This window comes from Hyperolius riggenbachi, chromosome 11, assembly GCF_040937935.1.
Source record: "Hyperolius riggenbachi isolate aHypRig1 chromosome 11, aHypRig1.pri, whole genome shotgun sequence".
NCBI classification, from domain to species: domain Eukaryota; kingdom Metazoa; phylum Chordata; class Amphibia; order Anura; family Hyperoliidae; genus Hyperolius; species Hyperolius riggenbachi.
The window spans coordinates 101,384,902-101,407,401 of record NC_090656.1 but is presented as its reverse complement, the minus strand read 5'-3'; the positions used below and the strand labels follow the sequence as shown (position 1 = coordinate 101,407,401).

At 44.6% G+C, this 22,500-nt stretch overlaps 2 protein-coding genes across 2 annotated transcripts in view; one reads left to right on the top strand and one right to left on the bottom strand.

Annotated features, from left to right (window-relative positions):
- The window catches only part of ANO3 (anoctamin 3), a 522,514-nt gene that overhangs the window by 354,793 nt on the left and 145,221 nt on the right, over nt 1-22,500 (top strand). The window lies entirely within an intron of this gene.
- MUC15 (mucin 15, cell surface associated) overlaps nt 8,648-22,500 on the bottom strand; it is a 51,458-nt gene continuing 37,605 nt past the window's right edge. The window contains exon 4 of the mRNA XM_068261586.1: nt 8,648-11,456. Within this exon, the coding sequence (XP_068117687.1) occupies nt 11,332-11,456 (125 nt within the window). The 3' untranslated portion in view covers nt 8,648-11,331. The remainder of the gene's footprint in view (nt 11,457-22,500) is intronic.

The following is a 22,500-nucleotide window of genomic DNA, read 5'->3' as shown; positions in this document are numbered from 1 at the left end:
CCCTGGAGAGGAGTATCAGAAGGGATGGGGAGCAGTGATTACCATTATTCAAAACATCTATAGAAGTGATCATTACCAGCACAGGACACAATAAAGAGCTAACACTGCCATTGAGCGAGAGCTTCTCGGGAGAAAAATGTGTTCCCCGCTACCAATTCCTCCTCATGACCATCATGCTAAAGCCTGTCAATCAGGCTAGCCAGCTTAATAATTCATATTTACAGAATGCCCCAAAGTGTCATCTTTTTTCTTCTATAATGTATTTTCATTTGGTTGGAGAAGCACATTTCACACACCTCTGTATGCCTCTCCAAACTGGGTAAAAATTCTGGTCCAGACACCTGACTTTCCTGCAGAGGCTTTTCATTGGTTCATACCAAAAGGGATCCTTAGTGCGACTACAAATAAACTCTACCATAATGAATGGGAACTGCATTCCCATTCATTCATTGCCCCTATAACGATCAGCGGGTTTTTGGTGGGGGTAGTGTTTATGTGTATAATATGTGGGTGAATTTTGGAGAACTGTGGGACATTTTCTCAGATGACTATATACCTACCATAGTATCCTCCATTACTTCACCTGATCAGGCATCTTAGATGTTTTTACAGCAGCTTACGTTGTTTTTAAGATTAATATGAATAAAAGTTAATTTTTAGTCATATTTTAGGAATAATATGTGTATAGATTCCTATTCAGTCTTTGTTGTTGATTTAGTACCATGTTGAGATAATCACCGCACAAGGCGGTAATTTATCTCACTGCTCGGGAATGTCAGCTTTTCATGTGGTAACAGCTTTTATGAATTGACATTTTGCTAAGTGTTCGGTAAAGTCAGCTGTTTTGAGCATTACTGCATACGGGAATGCTTTATGAATTGACCCCATGTGCATTACTTGGGTTAATGTGAGTTGCACTACTAGCACAATGTGAGCTGTGTCAGTTGCATAAATATTAGCAACATTAACATTTTACTGGTTTTCAGTGAATATCCCCCATGAAGACACACTTTGCATTTACTTCCATTCACTGCGATCTAAAAGACCCCCACCACGCACCACTTTTTCCCTTAATTAAAGCTCAAATTCAATTGGTTGAATTTTGATTTGATGTCCATGTTGGCTTGTTTTGTAAAAATGTCTCCCTCATTGATATTTTAGAGAGGCAGGCAGCAGAGCAGCCAGAAGTAGAAGATGAATATCAGAAATCAGATATTAATACTGGAGTGTAGCTACAAGCTCATAGGTTGTGTTCTATGCGTGAGTTTAAATGCAATATTTTCATATTTTGCCAGATTATATCAATACTTCTATATTATATTAACATACATAATGTAGCACTATCAGAAACAATACTTGAAAAGGTACATTATTGCATTTGGTTTGGGAGTGTCTTATAATTTTGAATTTTTGGGAAAAAGTTTTGGAATGCATTAACAAGATTATTGATGTCCGTGTCAAATTCTGATCCTTTTTCAGTGTTGTTGCATGATACGTTGAAATCTATTAATAGTTATAAGCAATCATTGGTTTCCCAATTGTTGAAAGCTGCTAAAAGCTTGATTCCAGTTAAGAGGAGATGTCAGGACCCTCCTGCTTTTAGAGATTGGATGGATAAAGTTAATTTTTTTGAAGGATGCAGAGAATCAGATCGCTCTTCAGCAGGATAAATTGGGGGCTTTTAATGATAAATGGGATAGGTGTTTTTCATTACAGTGAATGGGATCAGCAATGTGCTTTTTCAGCAGTGTGATAGCACATTACACTGCTGTGCAGCGTGCAAAGTATGAACGTCAGAAGTGCTGTCTATGCAGGTCTGATGTTCTTGCTGATCAAACACTATATGCGCTGCCGAAATACGCACGGCAGTGCGTATAGTGTGAATGAGGCCTTACCTGGAGTTTCATCCAGCCCCCCGTAGCCCGCAAGGTTGCTTGGTGTCCTCTGGGTCCCCACTGTGCTCCTGCACCAGGTACGGCCAGATTTCCTTTTTTAAGCTCTACTGAGGGTCCTTGGTGAAATCAGTTGTGTGCTGGTTACGTTTTTTAATAATGTTCAAACCTGCTAAAGACCACATCATGATTTTTGTCATTATGCGCGGATATATTAGGATTGAAAGAGGAGGTACTTTATTTTTTCTTGTACATAAGTATCCCTGCATGTAGATAACTCCCAAATTTACATATCAATCCATATCTTCATTTTGACAATTATTTCCAACTATATCAGTCCATCTTGTCCAGAACCACCCAGAATTAATTTTCACTCATTTGATATTTTAATATTTGAGTTACGCTTATAGCGTAACTCATGGTACACGCTGTTAAAGTAAAGTAATGGTAATATTGCTGTGCACTGTGCATGGCAATTAGGGATGCTCATTCGGATTCCGCGGAAATGCAATTTCCGAAATTCCGATCGGAAATTGCATTTCCGCATCGGAATGCGGAAATCAGTAATGTAAGTGCCGTAGGCGGATTTCCGCCGGAAATCGCGGAAATTTCCGCCGGAAATCGCGGAAATTCCACCCGACTTTAACATCGATTTTCTCAAAAACTATAAGGTCTTTTTGAAAACTTTTTTTTGCATCTTGTTCAGAAGATTCTGTTTAATAAACCCGAAAAATTTGGTGTTTCTAGGACTTAAGGGGGCTTTGTTATTAACCATTAAAGTCGGTGGATTTTTACTGTAATGTAAAATGCAGAAAATCTGCATCTGCCTATTTTCTGCATTTTATATTACAGTAAAAATCCGCCGACTTTAGCAGTTAATAGCAAAGCCACCGTAAGTCCTAGAAACACCACATTTTTCGGGTTTATTAAACAGAATCTTCTAATCAAGATGCAAAAAAAAGTTTTCAAAAAGACCTTATAGTTTTTGAGAAAATCGATGTTAAAGTCGGGCGGAATTTCCGCGATTTCCGGCGGAAATTCCGCATTGGAATGCGGAAATTGGTAGCGGAAATTGGTAGCGGAAGGCGGAATCGGTAATCGGTACATGACGGAATGCGGATTTACCGCGGAATCGGAAATTGGCATTCCGACCATCCCTAATGGCAATATTACTATGCTTTTAAGCATCCGGCCCAATGTTTGATGTGATTGTTTCAGACACTTTGCATGTATCTCATCTTCTTCTTTCTTCTTTCTTCCCTTGTATGCTTCTGCTTCCTTTCTGCCTCTGTGCCCCTGGGTGGCTTCTCTTTGTAGGGCTGCACTCTGTCTCTGCCTTTTTAATTCATTCTTTCTTTCTTCTTTTTCTCTGTTCTTTAAAGGGAAGGTTCAGACACAGTCAAAAAAAATAAAAATCCAAATCCACTTATCTGGGGCTTCCTCCAGCCCGTGGCAGGCAAGAGGCGCCCTCGACGCCGCTCCGCAGGCTCCCGGTGGTCTCCCTGGTGCGCGCTGACATCATTGGACGTCCTCCGGGCTGTACTGCTCAGGCTCAGTAGTACGTCAGCGCGCACCAGTGAGACGCAGATTGGAGCGCAGAAGAAGCCCGACCTGGCAGCCGGCCTGGCCAAGTCGAGCGCGCCACCCTAGACCACCGGGAGCCTGCAAAACGGCGCCGAGGGCACCTCCTGCCTGCCACGGAGTGGAGGAAGCCCCAGGTAAGTGGATTTGGTTTTTTTTTTTGACTGTGCCTGAACCTTCCCTTTAAGGTCAGTTTTACACTAGCCTGATGTGTTTGTGGTACAATGCATCTCCCACATTGCATTGTACTGCAATACATAAAATGTCAATCATATGACCCTGTAGCAGAGTGCGCCGACTAGGTCATATGCATAGCGCAGCCCCCACTCCCGTGCATGCCCCTCGCCTCCCCTCATCCAGTGACATACTCCATGCTGGACTGGAAGTGCGTCACTGCAATTCCCAGGTTTTCCCGTCCGATTCCTATCAGATTCCCGTCCTTCCGTGCATGCGCGCCGCACTGCTGGCACCAACATATTTTAATTTCCTGTGTCGCCCATTGACTTACATTACAAAGTCTACAGAGCATCACTGTCAGACTTCCGTGACATTGCAGTGACCATGAAAGTCCGACAGCAATGCGCTGTTGACTTTGTGGTGGCCGTTCGGGCACTTCCAACACAACACAATGCATTGCAGTGAGTGTTTTAGACCCCTTGCCTTGAATTGCCATTGCGTTACCCCATAGTAAAATGTGGTAACGCAACATAAATTTCCAATGCAAGTGTAAAAGGGGCCTGAAGGAGAACTATTAGTTTGAGACATGACGTTTTCTTTCATTAAAGGATACCCGAACTGACATGTCACATGATGAGATAGACCTGTGTATGTACAGTGCCTAGCACACTAATAACTATGCTGTGTTCCTTTTTTTCTTTCTCTGCCTGAAAGAGTTAAATATCAGGTATACAAGTGGCTGACTCAGTCCTGACTCAGACAGGAAGTGACTTCAGTGTGACCCTCACTGATAAGAAATTCCAACTATAAAACACTTTCCTAGCAGAAAATGGCTTCTGAGAGCAAGAAAGAGGAAAAAAAGGGGAATTTCTTATCAGTGAGGGTCACACTGTAGTCACTTCCTGTCTGGGTCAGGACTGAGTCAGCCACTTGCATACCTGATATTTAACTCTTTCAGGCAGAGAGAGAAAAAAAGGAACACAGCATAGTTATTTGTGTGCTAGGCACTGTACATACACAGATCTATCTCATCATGTGACATGTCAGTTCGGGTATCCTTTAATGTTAGGAAAAATGTATTTTCAGTTTTTATCTTTGGCTAATACAAAACTGGATTTGTATTGGAGTAAAAGAAAGAATGCAGACATTTACTTTTCTAACACACAGTTTCGTGAAAAATGAATGTAAAGCATTGGAATGGGGAATTCACCATCAATCATCCTGAGAAATTTGAAATGCAGTTGTTCCAATCATCACTATGAGATCCTTGTAGTGGGAAAGAGCTCCCTGTCTTGTCAGGAAGAAACAAATGTAAATAGAGTTGATGCAGAATTGTGCATTTTTATGCAAATGCATGCAGCTTGAAAATGGACCAAACAGATGCCACCCAGCTCGCTTTGATTGATTTATTTTCAAGCTGCAAGGCTTTGAATAAAATACATATACTGTAATTTTGCGTCAGCTCTGAATATTCGAATATTTGCATTTCATCAGCCATCATGAACAGCTAGGGATTTCTGCCCAGAGTTTTTATCCATAGAAAGTTGGATATCTCTGTTGTCAGCCTGCTGTTTTATTTTGAAAGGCTTGTTCTAGTGAATGGTGGATTTCAAGAAGTTTTTTTCAATAATCCTTATTGAGTAACAAAAGACCCCATGCCCCCCCCTTTTTTTTTTGGGGGGGGGGGGGAGCAGGGGTTTAACTGAAAATCATGGGGCTTTCCAGTAAAACTTTGCGCCCCCAAAGTCCACATCCTTTTCTACCCCTGGTGTCCTTCACAGCCTGAGGACCCATCTTGCAAGGGTCATAATTATCACACCCATAACAAGTGTAGCCACAAAAACAATTGATCTGAAGGATGCACCCCTTTATTGGAGGGAGTGACAAAGTGGTTGGGCCCCTTACAGCTCTGAACCCCCCTGCAGTCACAGGGGCTGCTCTACTGTAGATACACCCGGGGTGTATGGGGGCCCGCTCCTGATCTGCAGAGTATCAGCAACAGTGTTTCATACATTACCTACTTACAGCAGCGGAATAGGTCATCCTCACTCTCAGCATCATAGCCGTGCAGTGTGCATCCTATCTCCTTGTGCCTGTTAGCTTTGCATGTCATGTGATGTTACAAAGAATTATGAGCAGAGATAATCGTAATAGCTAATTACAATTGCACAAGATTTTGCATAAATATTTGCAATTACGCCAATTCATAATTCCAAACTGTTAATTAATTTGATTTTGTATTATCATTTGTAATGTCGCATGAATAGCAAAACCCCCATACATGCCATTGTCACCAAAATTGCTACATATGTTAAGAAGAATAGTGGGTAGAAGTCACAAAAAAATAGTTATTCAAAAAGACCTTGAAGTTTTTGAAAAAATCTATTTTAGAAATGCAAAGAAAAAAACTCAGAAAAAATTACAGCTTAAAAACCAGAAGGGTTTTTTCACCAGTTCCCGGGTAGGTGCTTGTTTAGCACCTGATTCCTTACATTCGATAAGTAAATAGTCTGAGATGACACAATGAAAAGCAATATGTTTAATAAATACTTGAATATTTATTGTGTGTAATGTTTTTTCGCGAGATGGAAATGTTCTATGTACAAAGAACGCTCGTGAAGATCATTCTTACTCATTTTAACGTACAGAGGCAAAGAATCTTTAGGTTTAAACACAAAATGCATATGCTGCATAGGCCCATATGCAATTCCCTTTTACTCCTGAGTTTTAAGCCACCAGAAAGCAAGAAAATACTCAAAATAATTTTGATAGTACTTTTTCACCTATTTTTTGGTACTTTTTTAGTTGAAATGTTCTGGAAAGTTATTTTAAATCGAAGATGAAACATTATCTCCTAGGAGAAAACTCAGTTGAAAAAGTAAATTGCATATGGCCCATACTGTTCTATTGCATCATTTACCTACTTAAATCCTATGCTATTTGTAGTGATGATCTAGTAGTCCAAGTACAGCAGAGTGGGTCAATGGCCTCTGGGAATGTGCTTATTTCAGCAGGGCTGGTTCTTTGCTATGTAACCACTGAGAACATGTAACAATAAAGTTGGAAATTCATTTGTAAAGGTCAAGTTTAATTTGGAGCTGCTTTTTCGAGATCTAGTAGTGCCCAACGAGGGAGAACTTTAGAGTATTTTTTGTTGGATTGGACAACTATTGACCCATGAATGGCTGTCTTAGTACTGGTCATAGTAACTGTGTGTCCAGCCACAATGCAGCTGCCTATATAGCGTTCCAGCAGCAGATTGCAATGTCTCAAACACACAAATATACTACACAAAGATCACAGCAAGATTATCCACCAGGCAATATAGGCAGGTGCTTGGGGCCTAGTGGGTGTCAATGGGTCCACCTAGGAAGCAGGCACTGATGCCTGTGATTATCTTCAGTGGAACAATAGCAATTGAAACATTTTATGTCTCATGTGAATCAGGGGAACTTTTCTTATCAATATTTTTAAAGAAGAAGTTTCTAAAAGAAACAAAAATGACCTCATAGAGTCCTAAAGCAATAACAAAAATAAGTACAGACAAAAGACAGAAACCAATGCAGTTCATGAATAATTCCCTCTGGACACAGGTTCATTTCTATGTCTTACAGTTTAGTATTTCTTGCCAGAATGTATTGCCAAGGAAATGTAAAGTACCAGAGTGATAAGAGCAAACAGTTGACTGTATCAAGGCCATTAATGGCATCCACCCCTGTAAGGGTTGTGCTGTTCCATACAATGCATGGTCTCTCTTTACACTTTTAGACAAATCTTCCACCAACATCACTTCAAACATTATTAACCAATTTCAGTGAAATTCATACAATTATCAAATCTGCCTGGAAGTCAAGGAGAAACCCAGGATGTGCTAGAAAAAGTATATCTATAGTTATTTGACTTATTGTGATTAATGTGTGAATGCGGGTTCATTCTCCCTTATAACATGGTTTGAAGTATTGCTGAAAACAGCCTTTCTGCTATTGAGAACACTCTGTCTTATGTATTGATTTTAAACAGACTTTCAAAAGCTTTTTACATGCTCCTGCTATAACACTGATACAGTACGTACCTTAAGCCAGGCAGAGCTTTGCCTTTAAAGATAACTCACTTGTTCTTACAGCTATATATGTTAATCTATTTACCTCCTGACCCTCCTCTAGATTGATCAGTTGGGCAGATGGCTAGAGAAGGTGTTTAACTACCTAACGACTGCGTCACGCCAATGGCCGTGAATGCGGCGGCAGCCCCAGGACCTCCTAAGTCCTGGAGCTTCATGTGCAATATCTCAGCAACACTATCTATTGTGTGTGCTAGGACCAATGTAATGACAAGAAAAGAAGGACGAGCAGGTCCTTTAAAGGGAAGGTTCAGGGAGTGGATTAAAAAAATAAAAATAAATTTCCACTTACCTGGGGCTTCCTCCAGCCCGTGGCAGGCAGGAGGTGCCCTCGCCGCCGCTCCGCAGGCTCCCGGTGGTCTCCGGCGGTGCCCGACCCGACCTGGCCAGGCCGGCTGCCAGGTCGGGCTCTTCTGCGCTCCATTTCCTGGCACTTCTGCGTCCCACGCCGGCGCGCTGACGTCATCGGACGTCCGCCGGGCTGTACTGCACAGCACCACACAATTTTAGTATTCAAAAAGTACTAATAATTATTAACAATTCACCAATAATCACTATAGAACAAGGAATGAAAACAGACAAAAAGAATCATAATGCCTCTATATTCATAATAACAATGCATATATATATATATATATATATATATATATATATATATATATATATATATATATATATATATATATATATATATAATTACACCGTGGGGTGCTCAATGCAGAGCTTACCCCCAGTGATTGAACCCGGGTTCAGTATATAGCTAATAGTGGTATAGGTACCAAGTGACAGATGTCATGTGAACACACAGTGAAAACGAGGCAATACACTTATCCGGATGGCGCTGGTACAGGCAGTAGAACGGAGAGATGAGCCACAGAGTTCTACTGCCTGTACCAGCGCCATCCGGATAAGTATATTGCCTCATTTTCACTTGTCACTTTTTCAGTATGCAGTATCATAGTCACAGTTCATCAAGTGTCGTTGCCTCACATGTCCTTACACTTGTGGATATATATTTTTTGATCATATTGCATCTGATCGACCTTTTTTGCATCATATTGATGGTATATATATATATATATATATATATATATATATATATATATATATATATATATATATACATAGATTTGCACTTTGTGTGTTCACATAACATCTGTCACACTCACTTGGTACCTATACCACTATTCCTTAGCTATATACTGGAACCGGGTTCAATCACTGGGGGTAGCTCTGCATTGAGCACCACACGGTGTAATCTCTTAAAGCTATCAGCTACATATCTGATTATTGGGCGCTCATTACTATATTATATATATATGCATTGTTATTAAGGATATACAGGCAGTATGTTTTTTTCACAGTTTTTTTCCTTCTTCTATAGTGATTATTGATAATTGGTAATAAATATTTGTACTTTTTGAATACTACAATTGTGTGGTGCTGTGTTTAACTTCTTGCTGACCGGCTAACGCCAATGGGCGTGGCCTCGGCGGCAGCCCCAGGACCGCCTAACACCGATTGGCGTCAAGTCCTGGGGCTCTGAATTGCAGGAGATCGCGCGCAGGGTGTGCGTGCATCTCCTGCTCGGGGGCGGAGCTCCACCCCCTCTTCAGTCTCCGAGCAGCGATTGCCACTCGGGAGACTGTTAGACGGTGTGATCGCCGTCTATTTACATAGTACAGCGCTGCGATCAGCAGCAGCGCTGTACTGGGGACAGCCGTGTGACATGGCTGTCCCCCTGGGGGACAAGAGAGCAATTGGGGCTAGCAGACTGTTTCCAGCCGAAAGGGGAAAGAAATCCCCTTTGCTTACCTTTGTACAGCGCTGCGATCTCCAGCAGCGCTGTACAGGGGACACTCGGCTGTCCCTCAGAGCGGCTGGGTAATGAAGCCGTCTCATAGGCTGATGCCTATGAGAGGTGGGGAAGAGAGCCGATCGCCATCCTATAGCGATTTAGGATGGCTAAGGGGGGGAGGGAGGGAGAGGGAGGAAGGAGGGAAAAGCCTCCCTTTTTTGTAATAAAAAAAAAAAAAAAACATTACAGCAGGGATTAAAGTCCTTCAAAAGAGTGTCCTATTAAGGACAATAAAAGGAGGAAAACTTCATTTCTGTGCTTAGTGGTAGGGCTGTGCAGCACGCTGACAAAGCTTCACAGTCCTGTATTGTGAAAAATGGCCTGGTCACTAGGGGGGTGTAAGCCTGTGGTCCTGAAGTGGTTAAAGTGGACTTTAGGAAAACATAGAGAAATCCACCCTGTATGTATTTAGAGAGTTTAGCCTGTCTAATTCACCCTCATCTGTGAATAATTATAAGTGTAATTTGATATCTCAGCTGTGTCAGCTCAGGAATCTAGGCAGCCTCGGCAGAGCAGCTAATTTGTAAACACAGGATATTAACCCTATGTCTGCTTCCATGAAAACAGGAAGTAGATACACTGCAGATTTATTGAGAGATTTCGATCAGCTGTAACAAATAAATGTTTTCTTTAAAGGTTATTATGCTGTTGCTTATATTTTAGAGCAGAGAGGAGGTTCTGAAGTCGGCTTTAAAGGCAACACAGCAACTATGTAGTAAAATATATAAAATGTACCTCCCCATAAGTGAGGCTTGTGATACAATGGGCAGCTCAGGTCCTTTTAAAACTTATTTATGACTCTAATTTCAAATGTTATACTAATCCTATTGAAGGGTCAAACCAATGACAGCTTATGAAATTTTTCTTTAAAATAGGTCATGATGACATTTTTAGCTGCCGCAGGTAGTAGAACTAACATAGTGGCCACCTGGCCAGAAGGTAAACTGACTGACATGCACTCAACAACATTAGCATTTGAGTCCTAACACAATCATTAGTGGAACATGACCTCAACCTTTGGAGCCAGAAAACAGAAACATAAATCTTAATTACATACAGTACAAAAATAAAGCTATGGCAATAAGACTATATATTGATCATTTAGTTTGTAGCTTAATCATAGAAGCTCATTAAGGCTATGCAAAAATTCTGGATGGCAGGATGATTGACCTCCTGATCTGACCATCGGTGTTTGGATCGGGCAACGATCTATGCACAAGACCTGTTCGCTATGTGGAGTCCTTCCTTGCTATATGGAGTCCTTCCTCTTCAGGGCGTACAGTGCTCTGCCGAGTTGAGTTTTCCCTGCCAATCACTCTTCTCTTTTCGCTCAGCAGAAGATCCACAGCTTCTCTCCCTCCACCTCCCGTCCAGAGAAATAAATGTGCATGTCTGGAGAAGCATGCATGTTCATATGCTGGCTGTTCTTTAATTGATTGGGTAGTCAGGTCAATGCTTTTGTACTTTCAGTTATTGGCATGATTTTTTTCAATCAAAAAAATGGATAAGCTTTGCAACGTTTTTCCAAATAATAGTGCCTTTAAGTTAAAAGAAGTCCCTTGTGCATTGTGGTTTTCTCATCTTCTGTAAAGAGTTTACTATTTTACAACTTGTGCCTAAATACGGAAGTAGTCCACAGACTTCCACAGAGGCTTCCAGGAAGAACGTCATGTTTAATCATCTCTGTGATATCGCAGCAGTCATTAATGGGGCCTGATATTATCCATTGCAATAGATTCATGTCTGCCATTGTATGGCTTCTCTTCCATGGCTGTGGGGTTGTAATATGAGGAGTCTCCATAACTTGTGGGATTATCCAGTCGTAGCACTGAAATACAAACATTAAGTTAGAAATATAGCAGGAGAAAACGTATTATTATTTGAAGCAAATCTGAAGCGAAATTAAACTTATGAGACAATCAAAAGTCTGTGTAGGACAAATATCAAAAATAAAACATTAGTAGCAAAGAAAAGAGGCTCATGGTGTTTTCCAGTACAGGAAGAGTTAATCAACCAACTTGGTCAAACTCAGTTCTATTTTCTGAAGAGCTTAAACAGCCAAGAAACAGTGCGAGACAGCTTTAGATAAGGTTTTACTGCAGCAAAGTTCAAAGTTCATTAGCTCTGCTCTGTTTTACAACTTAAAATACAGTGTGTGGTGTCTAAACTGCAAACATGACAGAACGCTGCAATGTTGCAAATAAAGCTATATAACTGAAAAAAAAAATATGATTCTTTGCTATTAATGTTCCAATAATTATCCATACTACACATACGATTCATTAACTCATAAGATTATTTTCACTTCAGTGTCACTTTAATACTTTACTACTAAATTATTATTCGGCCTATTCGCGTTGTAGGTGGATGGCAGTAATGTGGAGTTCTCTCATTCTTGAGAACACATGACTTTTGGTTTGATACCTAAATCATCATCTGCAGACCTATCTTAAGCTACGTACCCACTGAAAGATAAATTGCGTGAATAACCCAGCAAAACAATCATTCTGCGATCTATCTTTCATGGTGTCTATGTGAAGGACATGATTTGTAGAAGGGCGATAGAGTAAATGATCTAATCGTTAAATGATGCAGAACGTGTGACAAGCGCCGTAGAGTTTGTGGACACATAGCTTACCTTAAAGGACACCCGAAGCAAAAATAAACTAATGAAATAGACAACTGTATCTATCTTCCTGCTCCTAAAAATGATATTCCACAATTTTATTTTATATTTAAATCTACTTTTTACATTTTAACTGTTTTATTGTTTTTAAAGTATGCCAGAGGTAAAATCTATGAACTATTGACCCTTTTTATCTCTTTCCTGCTCTCAGAAGCCATTTTCTGCTAGGAAAATGTTTTATAGTTGGAATTTCTTATCAGTGAGGGTCACACTGTAGTCACTTCCTGTTTTCTTTCATTAAAGGATACCCGAACTGACATGTCACATGATGAGATAGACATGTGTATGTACAGTGCCTAGCACACTAATAACTATGCTGTGTTCCTTTTTTTTCTTTCTCTGCCTGAAAGAGTTAAATATCAGGTATGCAAGTGGCTGACTCAGTCCTGACTCAGACAGGAAGTGACTTCAGTGTGACCCTCACTGATAAGAAATTCCAACTATAAAACACTTTCCTAGCAGAAAATGGCTTCTGAGAGCAAGAAAGAGGGAAACAGGGGGGGATTTTTTATCAGTGAGGGTCACACTGTAGTCACTTCCTGTCTGAGTCAGGACTGAGTCAGCCACTTACATACCTGATATTTAACTCTTTCAGACAGAGAAAGAAAAAAGGAACACAGCATAGTTATTTGTGTGCTAGGCAGTGTACATACACATGTCTATCTCATCATGTCACATGTCAGTTCGGGTATCCTTTAACAATCATTCATAGCTCTGTACGCACTGCTGACTATTAACAATTATCTGCCGATGTGATTTGTCACGATGTTGGAAACGCACAAGAATCATCGTAGATCATTTATCTAAATGCGTAGTTTATTTTATTTTTTTCCCTGCCATTATTGGCACAATCTGTCATTCATTGTTTTGCTTGATTTTTTTTTTTTACCCTGAGGGTACGAGGCTTTAGTTGGGCTCATGGGAAAGAAGGCTAAGAAAATCCGATTTTACCCTCCCAAAGTACACACAAGGGAATCTGTGGACAAACTTTCAGATGTCCAATTGAAGTGATCGGTTTCTTAGAATGTGATGATATAATTTGGAATGCTAAATCAATGTACAACTTACACTTGTGTACCCTGGAATACCCAGCTATCTCATGGTGACCTAGAACCACTAGGAAAGGAGAAGGGGCAAAATGAGGCCAAAACACTCTCTTACTAAAAAGCAACACAGCATAGAAATGTGACTTCTTAAAAAGGAAGGTATTCGGCTTTAAAGGGGATCTGAAGAGAAAGGTATATGGAGGCAGCCATGTTTATTTCCTTGTAACCAATACCAGTTGTCTGGCAGCCCTGCTGATCCTCTGCCTCTAATACTATTAGCCATAGCCCCTGAACAAGCATGCAGCAGATCAGTGCAAATTTGGACAGAGGCGCCAGCCAGGTTAAAATGATCTAAAAACAACTAAAAAGGAGGAGTACAGGTGGACTTACCTCCTGAAATGATGGACAATCGAGATTTTCTTTTTGTTTCAAATGCAGCAGATCAGGTGTTTCTGACTTAAAAGTCAAATCTGACAAGACTATCTGCATGCTTGTTTCTGGTGTTTTTCAGATACTACTGCAGAGATATAGACCAGCAGAGCTGCCAGGCAACTGGTATTGATTAAAAGGAAATAAATATGGCAGCCTCTGTATACTTCTTACTTCAGTTCCCCTTTAAAGGGAACCCGAGGTGAAAGTGAAATGGAGGCTGCCATATCTATTTCCTTTTAAACAATACCAGTTGCCTGACAGTCCTCCTGATCCAGGGCCTCTAATACTTCTAGCCATAGCCCCTGAATAAGCATTTGCAGATCAGGTACTCTGACTCAGCTGACTTAGGATTTACTGGATTAGTCATTTGCTTGTTCCAGAGTTTTGACTCACACTACTTATGCCAGAAGATCATCAGGATTGTCAGGCAACTGGCATTGCCTGCAAGGAAATAAATATGGCAGCCTCCATATCACTCTCACATCGGGTGTCCTTTAACCTCTTGAGGACCGCAGTGCAGTGGTGCTCAAATACACCTTTTTAAAATTCGAGTTTGGTCGAATTCGAATAGTAAATTATTCGAGGTCAGTCGAATATTCGAGTCAAATAATTTTTACTATTCGATTCGACCTCGGACTTCGAGCTCACTATTCGAGTCGGTATTCGAGCTCATTATTCGAGCTGACTATTCGAATTGGCCTTAAATAGCTTCCAACACTTGTTTTGAGGGTGAATGATGCAAGAAACATCTTTTTTTCCAAGTAACAACAGCAAGTGATTATGTGGGGATGTTCCTTTAAAAAAAAAAAGGTGAAAAGAGAAGTTGTGTCCAGAATTTTGTTCAGTACTGTATATACTTCTTCTTCTTCTTCTTCTTCTTCTTCTTCTTCTTCTTCTTCTTCTTCTTCTTCTTTATCTTCTATCTTCTTCTTCTTCTATATCTTCTTCTTCTATATCTTCTTCTTCTATATCTTCTTCTATATCTTCTTCTTCTTCTATATTGTTTTCTTCTTCTTCTTCTTCTTCTTCATCTTCATCTTCTTCTTCTTCATCATCATCATCTTCTTCATCTTCTTCATCATCATCTTCTTCTTCTTCTTCTTCATCTTCTTCTTCTTCATCTTCTTCATCTTCTTCTTCTTCATCTTCTTCTTCTTCATCTTCTTCTGCATCTTCTTCATCTTCTTCATCTTCTTCATCTTCTTCTTCATCTTCTTCATCTTCTTCTTCTTCTTCATCTTCTTCTTCATTTTCTTCTTCTTCATCTTCTTCTTCTTCTCCTCCTTCTTCTTCTTCTTCTTCATCGTCTTCTTCTTCATCTTCTTCTTCTTCATCTTCTTCTATATCGTCTTCTTCTTCAATTATTTCTCTTTTCAAATTTTTTTTTTACAGAAATGCAGCTATTTTTGAGCGTAACAAATAGCTGGTGGTGCACGCATGTTGGAAGCGCCATTGTATGTGCTCCCTGGCAGTGGAAACACACAGACAGCAGGAGGTAAATTCAGCAGCAGGAGGAGGAGGATGAGTGTGTGGCAGCAGGCAGTCAATGAGGCAGTACCTAGCGGTGATACCAGGGCTGTAAATAAACACAACAGGAGGTCCCAGACAGCGGTCGTGCAGCCCACATCGTGTCCAATACACAACTGGGACAACACAGTTTTCAACCCGGGCACCTCAGAAAAATTAAACCTTTTTTTTTTTTTTAATGGTTTTTTGGTTTTGTTTGTACAACCAATTACACAGATATATAGCTATTGTTTGACGTAATAGCTGGTGGCAGAGTGGCAGCAGAATGTAATTCTGTGTACCCTGGCAGTGGGAAACACAGACCGACAGCAGCAGTAGCAGGAGGAATGGAGGAGGAATGTGAGCAGCTATTGTTTGACGTAATAGCTGGTGGCAGTGTGGCAGCAGAAGGTAATTCTGTGTACCCTGGCAGTGGGAAACACAGACAGACAGCAGCAGCAGGAGGAATGGAGGAGTAGTGTGAGTGTGGCAGCAGGCAGGCAGCGTGACATAATAGCCCTGGTACCTAGCGGTGATACCAGGGCTGTAAATAAACACAACAGGAGGTCCCAGACAGCGGTCGTGCAGCCCACATCGTGTCCAATACACAACTGGGACAACACAGTTTTCAACCCGGGCACCTCAGAAAAATTAAACCCTTTTTTTTTTTTTTATGGTTTTTTGGTTTTGTTTGTACAACCAATTACACAGATATATAGCTATTGTTTGACGTAATAGCTGGTGGCAGAGTGGCAGCAGAATGTAATTCTGTGTACCCTGGCAGTGGGAAACACAGACAGACAGCAGAAGGGCAGTACACAGCAGCCCACTGTAGGTGTAAAATGTGTGGCTGCAGGCAACGTATTAGTCAAACTGAACCAGGCTGGCTTAGTGAGCAGGAGCCAGGAGGTGGTAAAGGGTGGTAAGGCACATTAACGATGGTTCTTAGCCAGTTCATGTCCCCCTCTCGCCGACAACAGGGGCCAGGAACTCGCCTTCCACCCACGCCTGGTTCATCTTGAGAAACGTCAGTCTGTCCACAGACGTGTGAGACAGACGTGAGCGTTTCTCGGTGACCACGCCACCAGCTGCACTGAAGCAGCGCTCGGACAGCACGCTGGAAGGGGGGCAGGACAGCACTTCCAGGGCGTACTGCGCCAGCTCGCTCCAGATCTCCAGGCGCTTGACCCAATACTCCATGGGATCAACAGGGGCATCGCTGTCAAGCCCGCTGTAGGACCCCATGTAGTCAGCCACCATGCGGGTCAGGCGCTGGCTGTGACCGGAGGAGGATGCTGCTGCATCATGCACCTCCTCTCTAGTCACTGCTGCCGGAGCCTCTACAGTCCTGTAGAGCTCGTGGCTGAGAGACAGCAGGTCTGTGGGGCGCTTGCTGCTGGATGCAGGCACCTGCTGCTGCCTCTGTGCTGGCTGCTGGACAGTGGGGGTGGAAAGCTGGGGGAAGGCTTCCTCCAAGCGCTCAACAAGGGCCTGCTGCAAGCTCCTTATTTGTTGCGCTGGGTCTCCTCCTGCAGGCGGCAGGAACTGGCTTAACTTCCCCTTGAGGCGTGGGTCCAACATCATGCTGATCCAGATGTCCTCCCTCTGCTTCATCTGGATCACCCTGGGGTCCTTGCGCAGGCACGCCAGCATGTGCGCTGCCATTGGGAAGAGGCGGGCCACGTGTGCTGGCACATCGACGGCAGTGCTGTCCTCCTCATCCTCCTCCTCTGCCGCCTCATCCTCTCTCCACCCCCGCACCAACTCAGCTGCGCTGTGCTGATCCCCCTCATCAGCAGCAAGGTCAGGGACCTCCACCAAGTCCTCCTCCTCCTCCCCCTCAGAGGTGGACTGTGCAGCTGCTTGCCACTCCTGCTGGTCCAAGGCTGCCGCTGCCTGTTCCAGCAAAGCATCGAGGGCCCTGTTCAGCAGACAAACCAGGGGCACCCACTCGCAGACCATAGCATGGTCCCTGCTCACCATGTTAGTGGCCTGCAGAAAGGGAGCCAGCACTAAGCACACCTGCTGCATGTGCCTCCAGTCATCATCGGGGACGATTGACGGGATGTTGCTGGTCTTGTCCCTTCTCCGAGCGGCGGAAACAGTGGCCAGGGCAAGGTACTGGTTGACAGCGTGCTTCTGTTCAACCAGACGCTCCAACATCGCCAGGGTGGAGATCCAGCGAGTCGGAACGTCAAGGATCAGCCGATGGCGTGGCAGCTCCAGCTCCTTTTGCACGTCTTCCAGGCTCGCACAGGCTGCAGCCGAGCGCCGGAAGTGACGCACAACGTTCCTTGCCGTTTCCAGCAGTTCGCCCATCCCCTGGTAGGTGCGCAAGAACTTTTGCACCACCAGGTTCAGCACGTGGGCAAGACAGGGGATGTGGGTCAGGTTTCCCCTGTCTATTGCGGCAACCAGATTGGCCCCATTGTCGGCCACCACCTCTCCGACTCTGAGGCCTCTGGAGGTCAGCCAAATCCTCTCCTGCTCCTGGAGTTTGGCCAACACATGGGTTGCCGTCAGCTTGGTCTTCCCAAGGCTGACCAAGTGCAGCAGCGCTTGGCAGTGGCGGGCCTTCACGCTGCTGCTGAGGCGGGGGTTTTGGCCAGGTGTGCCGGAGGATGGCAGAGGATCGGAGGAACCTGCTGCAGTTCCCCTGACCCTGCGGGGGGGCACCACCCACTGTGTTGCTGCTGCTGTGCCCGCTGCTGCTCTCCCATCCTCACCCCCTTCCACCAAGCTGACCCAGTGGACAGTGAAAGACAGGTAGCGGCCTGTCCCGAAGCGGCTGCTCCAGGAGTCCATGGTGACGTGGACCCTTTCACCAACCGCGTGCTCCAGCCCTCGCTCCACATTGGCCATCACAAAGCGGTGCAGTGCAGGAATGGCCTTGCGGGTGAAGAAGTGTCTGCTGGGGAGCTGCCAGTCTGGGGCTGCACAAGCAAGCAGCGTACGCATGTCGCTCCCCTCCTGCACAAGCGTGTAGGGCAGGAGTTGGGAGCACATGGCCCGTGCCAGCAAGCCGTTCAGCTGCCGCACGCGACGGCTGCTGGGAGGCAGAGCCCTAACCACCCCCTGGAAGGACTCGCTCAAAAGGCTCTGGTGTGGCCTTTTGCTGGCACGGGAATCAGCAGACACAGCAGAGGAGGCCACTGAGGACTGGCTGCCAGAACAGGCCTCAGTGTCGGCGGCAGGAGTTGCAGAGGGGGGAGGAGCAGTGCGTTTCCGCACTCCTGCTGGTGCTGCTGGAGGAGCAGGAGGGCGGGTGGCTGCTGTTGCTGCTGCTGCTGCTGCTGAAGGCTGTGCAGTGATGGGTGTGGTGCCACTGCCAGCACCAGATGCCTTCAGCCTCTGGAACTCCTCATGCTGTTGGAAATGTTTCGCAGCAAGGTGGTTGATGAGCGAGCTGGTGCTGAACTTTAAGGGGTCTGCACCTCTGCTCAACTTCCGCTGACAGTGGTTGCAAGTGGCGTACTTACTGTACACTGTGGGCATGGTGAACAAACGCCAGATTGGTGACAAAAACGACCCCCTACGGCATGGAACCGCTGCTGCCTGTCTCCCTGTGGTGGTTGGGGGGGGGGGCTTGGGTGCGGCTGGTGGTGGTACTGGCAGATGCTGCTGCTGCTGCTGCTGAGCCTGAGACACCAGCAGGCTGTGGGACCTGCCTACTGCTGCCAATGCTTGCAATGATGCGCCTCCTTGCAAGGCCCACAAGCGCATCCTCCTCCTCCTCCTCAGAGCTGCTGAGGACGACATCCCCTGGAGGTGGTGGCACCCAGTCTCTGTCTGTCACCGTGTCATCATCAGCCTCCCCCTCCTGAAACATGTCCTGCTGGGATGATGACCCCCCAAACTCCTCTCCTGATGCATGGATGGGCTGCTTGACTGTCGCCACAGTCTTGCTGTCCAATCCCTCATCCCCCAAAGTGCCCATCAGCATCTCCTCCTCCAAATCGCCAACAACAGCAGACAATTGACGCATCATGCCTGGGGTCAAAAGAGTGCTGAGTGACAGGTCGGCGACTGACGGTGAACTGGCCTCCTCCCCAGGCCCTGCTGGGCGGCTGCTGCGAACAGGGGTGGTGGTGGTGGTGGTGAGGGTGGAGGCCTCGGATTCAGAGCTGATGGCGGGCTGCTCATCCTCCGTCATCAGTTGCACCACAGTGTCTGCATCCTTTTCCTCAATGGGACGTTTCCGACCGGCTGGAGGAAAATCGGAGCAGGTGCTACACGCTGCTGCTGCTGCTGTGTCTCTGCAGCGTGAGTTGCAGATGCTCCTGCTGGGCGGCGCCCAAGGCGTCCACGGCCAGTGGCTATGGGAGGAATGTTAGCCACTGACGCTGCTGCTGCTGCTGCGGAACTGTGTATGGTGGCGCGGCCGCGCCCGCATCTTGCCACAATGCTGCTCCCTCTCCTCCTGATTCCCTTGCTGCCCTTCCCCTTGCCCAAACCGCGCTGGCTGCCACTTCCAGACATCTTCGATGTTTTGGGCGTAAACACAAAAGTTTTTGAAAAGGGCGGGTGAAAAGTGGGGTACTTTAATGGAGTGGGTTGGTGGGTGAGGTGACTGAGTGAGTGTCCCGACTCCCTAGTACAGTAAGTAAGTAGTAACAGTCAGGAAGTAAAACTAGCAGTTACAATAATCAGTAGTAATCACAAGGAAATAGAGTGTGTGTACACTACAGACAGTGAGTGCACGCACGCGCAAACACGCGCAGGAGCTGGCCTATGAACAGAGAGTGAGTGCGTGTCCCTAGTACAGTAAGTAAGTAGTAACAGTCAGGAAGTACAACTAGAAGTTAAAATAATCAGTAGTAATCACAAGGAAATAGAGTGTGTGTACACTACAGACAGTGAGTGCACGCACGCGCACACACGTGCAGGAGCTAGCCTATGAACAGTGACTGAGTGAGTGTCCCTACTACAGTAAGTAAGTAGTAACTGTCAGGAAGTAGAATTTACAATAATCAATCAGTAATCAGAAGGAAATAGAGTGTGTGTACAGTACACAGACAGTGAGTGCACAAACACACGCAGGAGCTAGTAGCCTATGAACAGTGACAGTGAGTGTCCTAGTACAGTTACAGTATATAACTATTCAGAAGGAAATAGTGTGTGTACAGTACACAGACAGTGAGTGCACGCACACGCAGGAGCTAGCCTATGAACAGTGACAGTCAGTGAGTGTCCTAGTACAGTTACAGTATATAACTATTCAGAAGGAAATAGAGTGTGTGTACAGTACACAGACAGTGAGTGAGTGCAGGCACACGCAGGAGCTAGTAGCCTATGAACAGTGACAGTGAGTGTCCTAGTACAGTTACAGTATATAACTATTCAGAAGGAAATAGAGTGTGTGTACACAGACAGTGAGTGCAAGCACACGCAGGAGCTAGCCTATGAACAGTGACAGTCAGTGAGTGTCCTAGTACAGTTACAGTATATAACTATTCAGAAGGAAATAGAGTGTGTGTACAGTACACAGACAGTGAGTGCACACACACACGCAGGAGCTAGTAGCCTATGAACAGTGACAGTGAGTGTCCTAGTACAGTTACAGTATATAACTATTCAGAAGGAAATAGAGTGTGTGTACACAGACAGTGAGTGCAAGCACACGCAGGAGCTAGCCTATGAACAGTGACAGTCAGTGAGTGTCCTAGTACAGTTACAGTATATAACTATTCAGAAGGAAATAGAGTGTGTGTACAGTACACAGACAGTGAGTGCACACACACACGCAGGAGCTAGTAGCCTATGAACAGTGACAGTGAGTGTCCTAGTACAGTTACAGTATATAACTATTCAGAAGGAAATAGAGTGTGTGTACACAGACAGTGAGTGCAAGCACACGCAGGAGCTAGCCTATGAACAGTGACAGTCAGTGAGTGTCCTAGTACAGTTACAGTATATAACTACAATACAAAATACAATCACTAAGTAGTAAAGGACAGCAGAAATACTGTCTAATACTATCTAATACTGTCTATTACTGTCTAAATACTAATGAGAAATAAACTAACAGAGGACAGGAGGACAGCTGCCCACACAGGCAAGGCCCTGAGTCCTAAAGCTGTAAGCCTGCAGCAGCTGTCTGAGTCTCACAAAAGCTACTAACTAAAATACAATGTCTATCTAACTAACAACAATATAGGTGTGTATAGGAGGTGTATGTGAGCAAAAACGCTAGGTAAATGACCACAATAGAGCTCTTGCTAAGCCAAAGCACAAAGGAGCAACTCTCTCTCTATGCAAGTCTCAGGCAAGGACGGAGAAACGGAACATGGCGGCCGCTATTTATAGGGTAGGGGCTGGCCAGGGTCCCCCTCTGTGATTGGCTGCCGTCAGAAGGCCTGGGAGCCCTCTGATTGGCTCTAAGGACATCAATCTGGGCTATGACGCTATTCGAGCTCGGTAATCGAGCTCGAATAGCGCTGTTAGCTCGAATGGCTCGAATAGTGAATGGGCTATTCGCGTTTACTCGAATAGCCCATTCGAATAGCTGCAGCTATTCGGAGCTCGAATACCGAGCTCGAATAGCTGGAAAAGAGCTCGAATATTCGAGCTACTCGAATATTCGAGCTCTGCTGAGCACCACTACCGCAGTGTTAAACCCCCCTAAAGACCAAGCCATTTTTTGCTAAATGGGCCACTGCAACTTTAAGGCCTCGCTGCAGGGCCGTACAACTCAGCACACAAGCGAATTCCCCTTCTCCCTTTTCTCCCCATCAACAGAGCTCTCTGTTCGTGGGGTCTGATTGCTCCCCCAGTGTTTATTTTATTTTTTTATAAATATTTTTTTTTTTTTAATAAAATGTACTATTTATTTTTTTACTCAAATCCCTCCCTCCCTCCCCCCAGCCAGCCAATAATGGCGAACGGCTGTCATAGGCTTCAACGTATGCGAGACGATCGCTCTCCTGTGTCCCAGTGGGACAGCCGTGTCACACGGCTGTTCACAGTACAGCGCTGCCTTAGATCGCATTGCTGTACTATGTTTATAGGCGGCAGTTTTGCCGTCTAACAGTCTCCGAGCGGTGATCACCACTGGGAGACTGAAGGAGGAGCGATCTCCTGCAAACCACTGCTCCTGGATCTTACGCCAATCGGCGTTAGGTGGTCCTGGGACTGCCGCCGCATCCACGCCCATCGGCGTGACGTGGTTGGCAAGTGGTTTAGCGTGCAACTGTGGTTTCCCA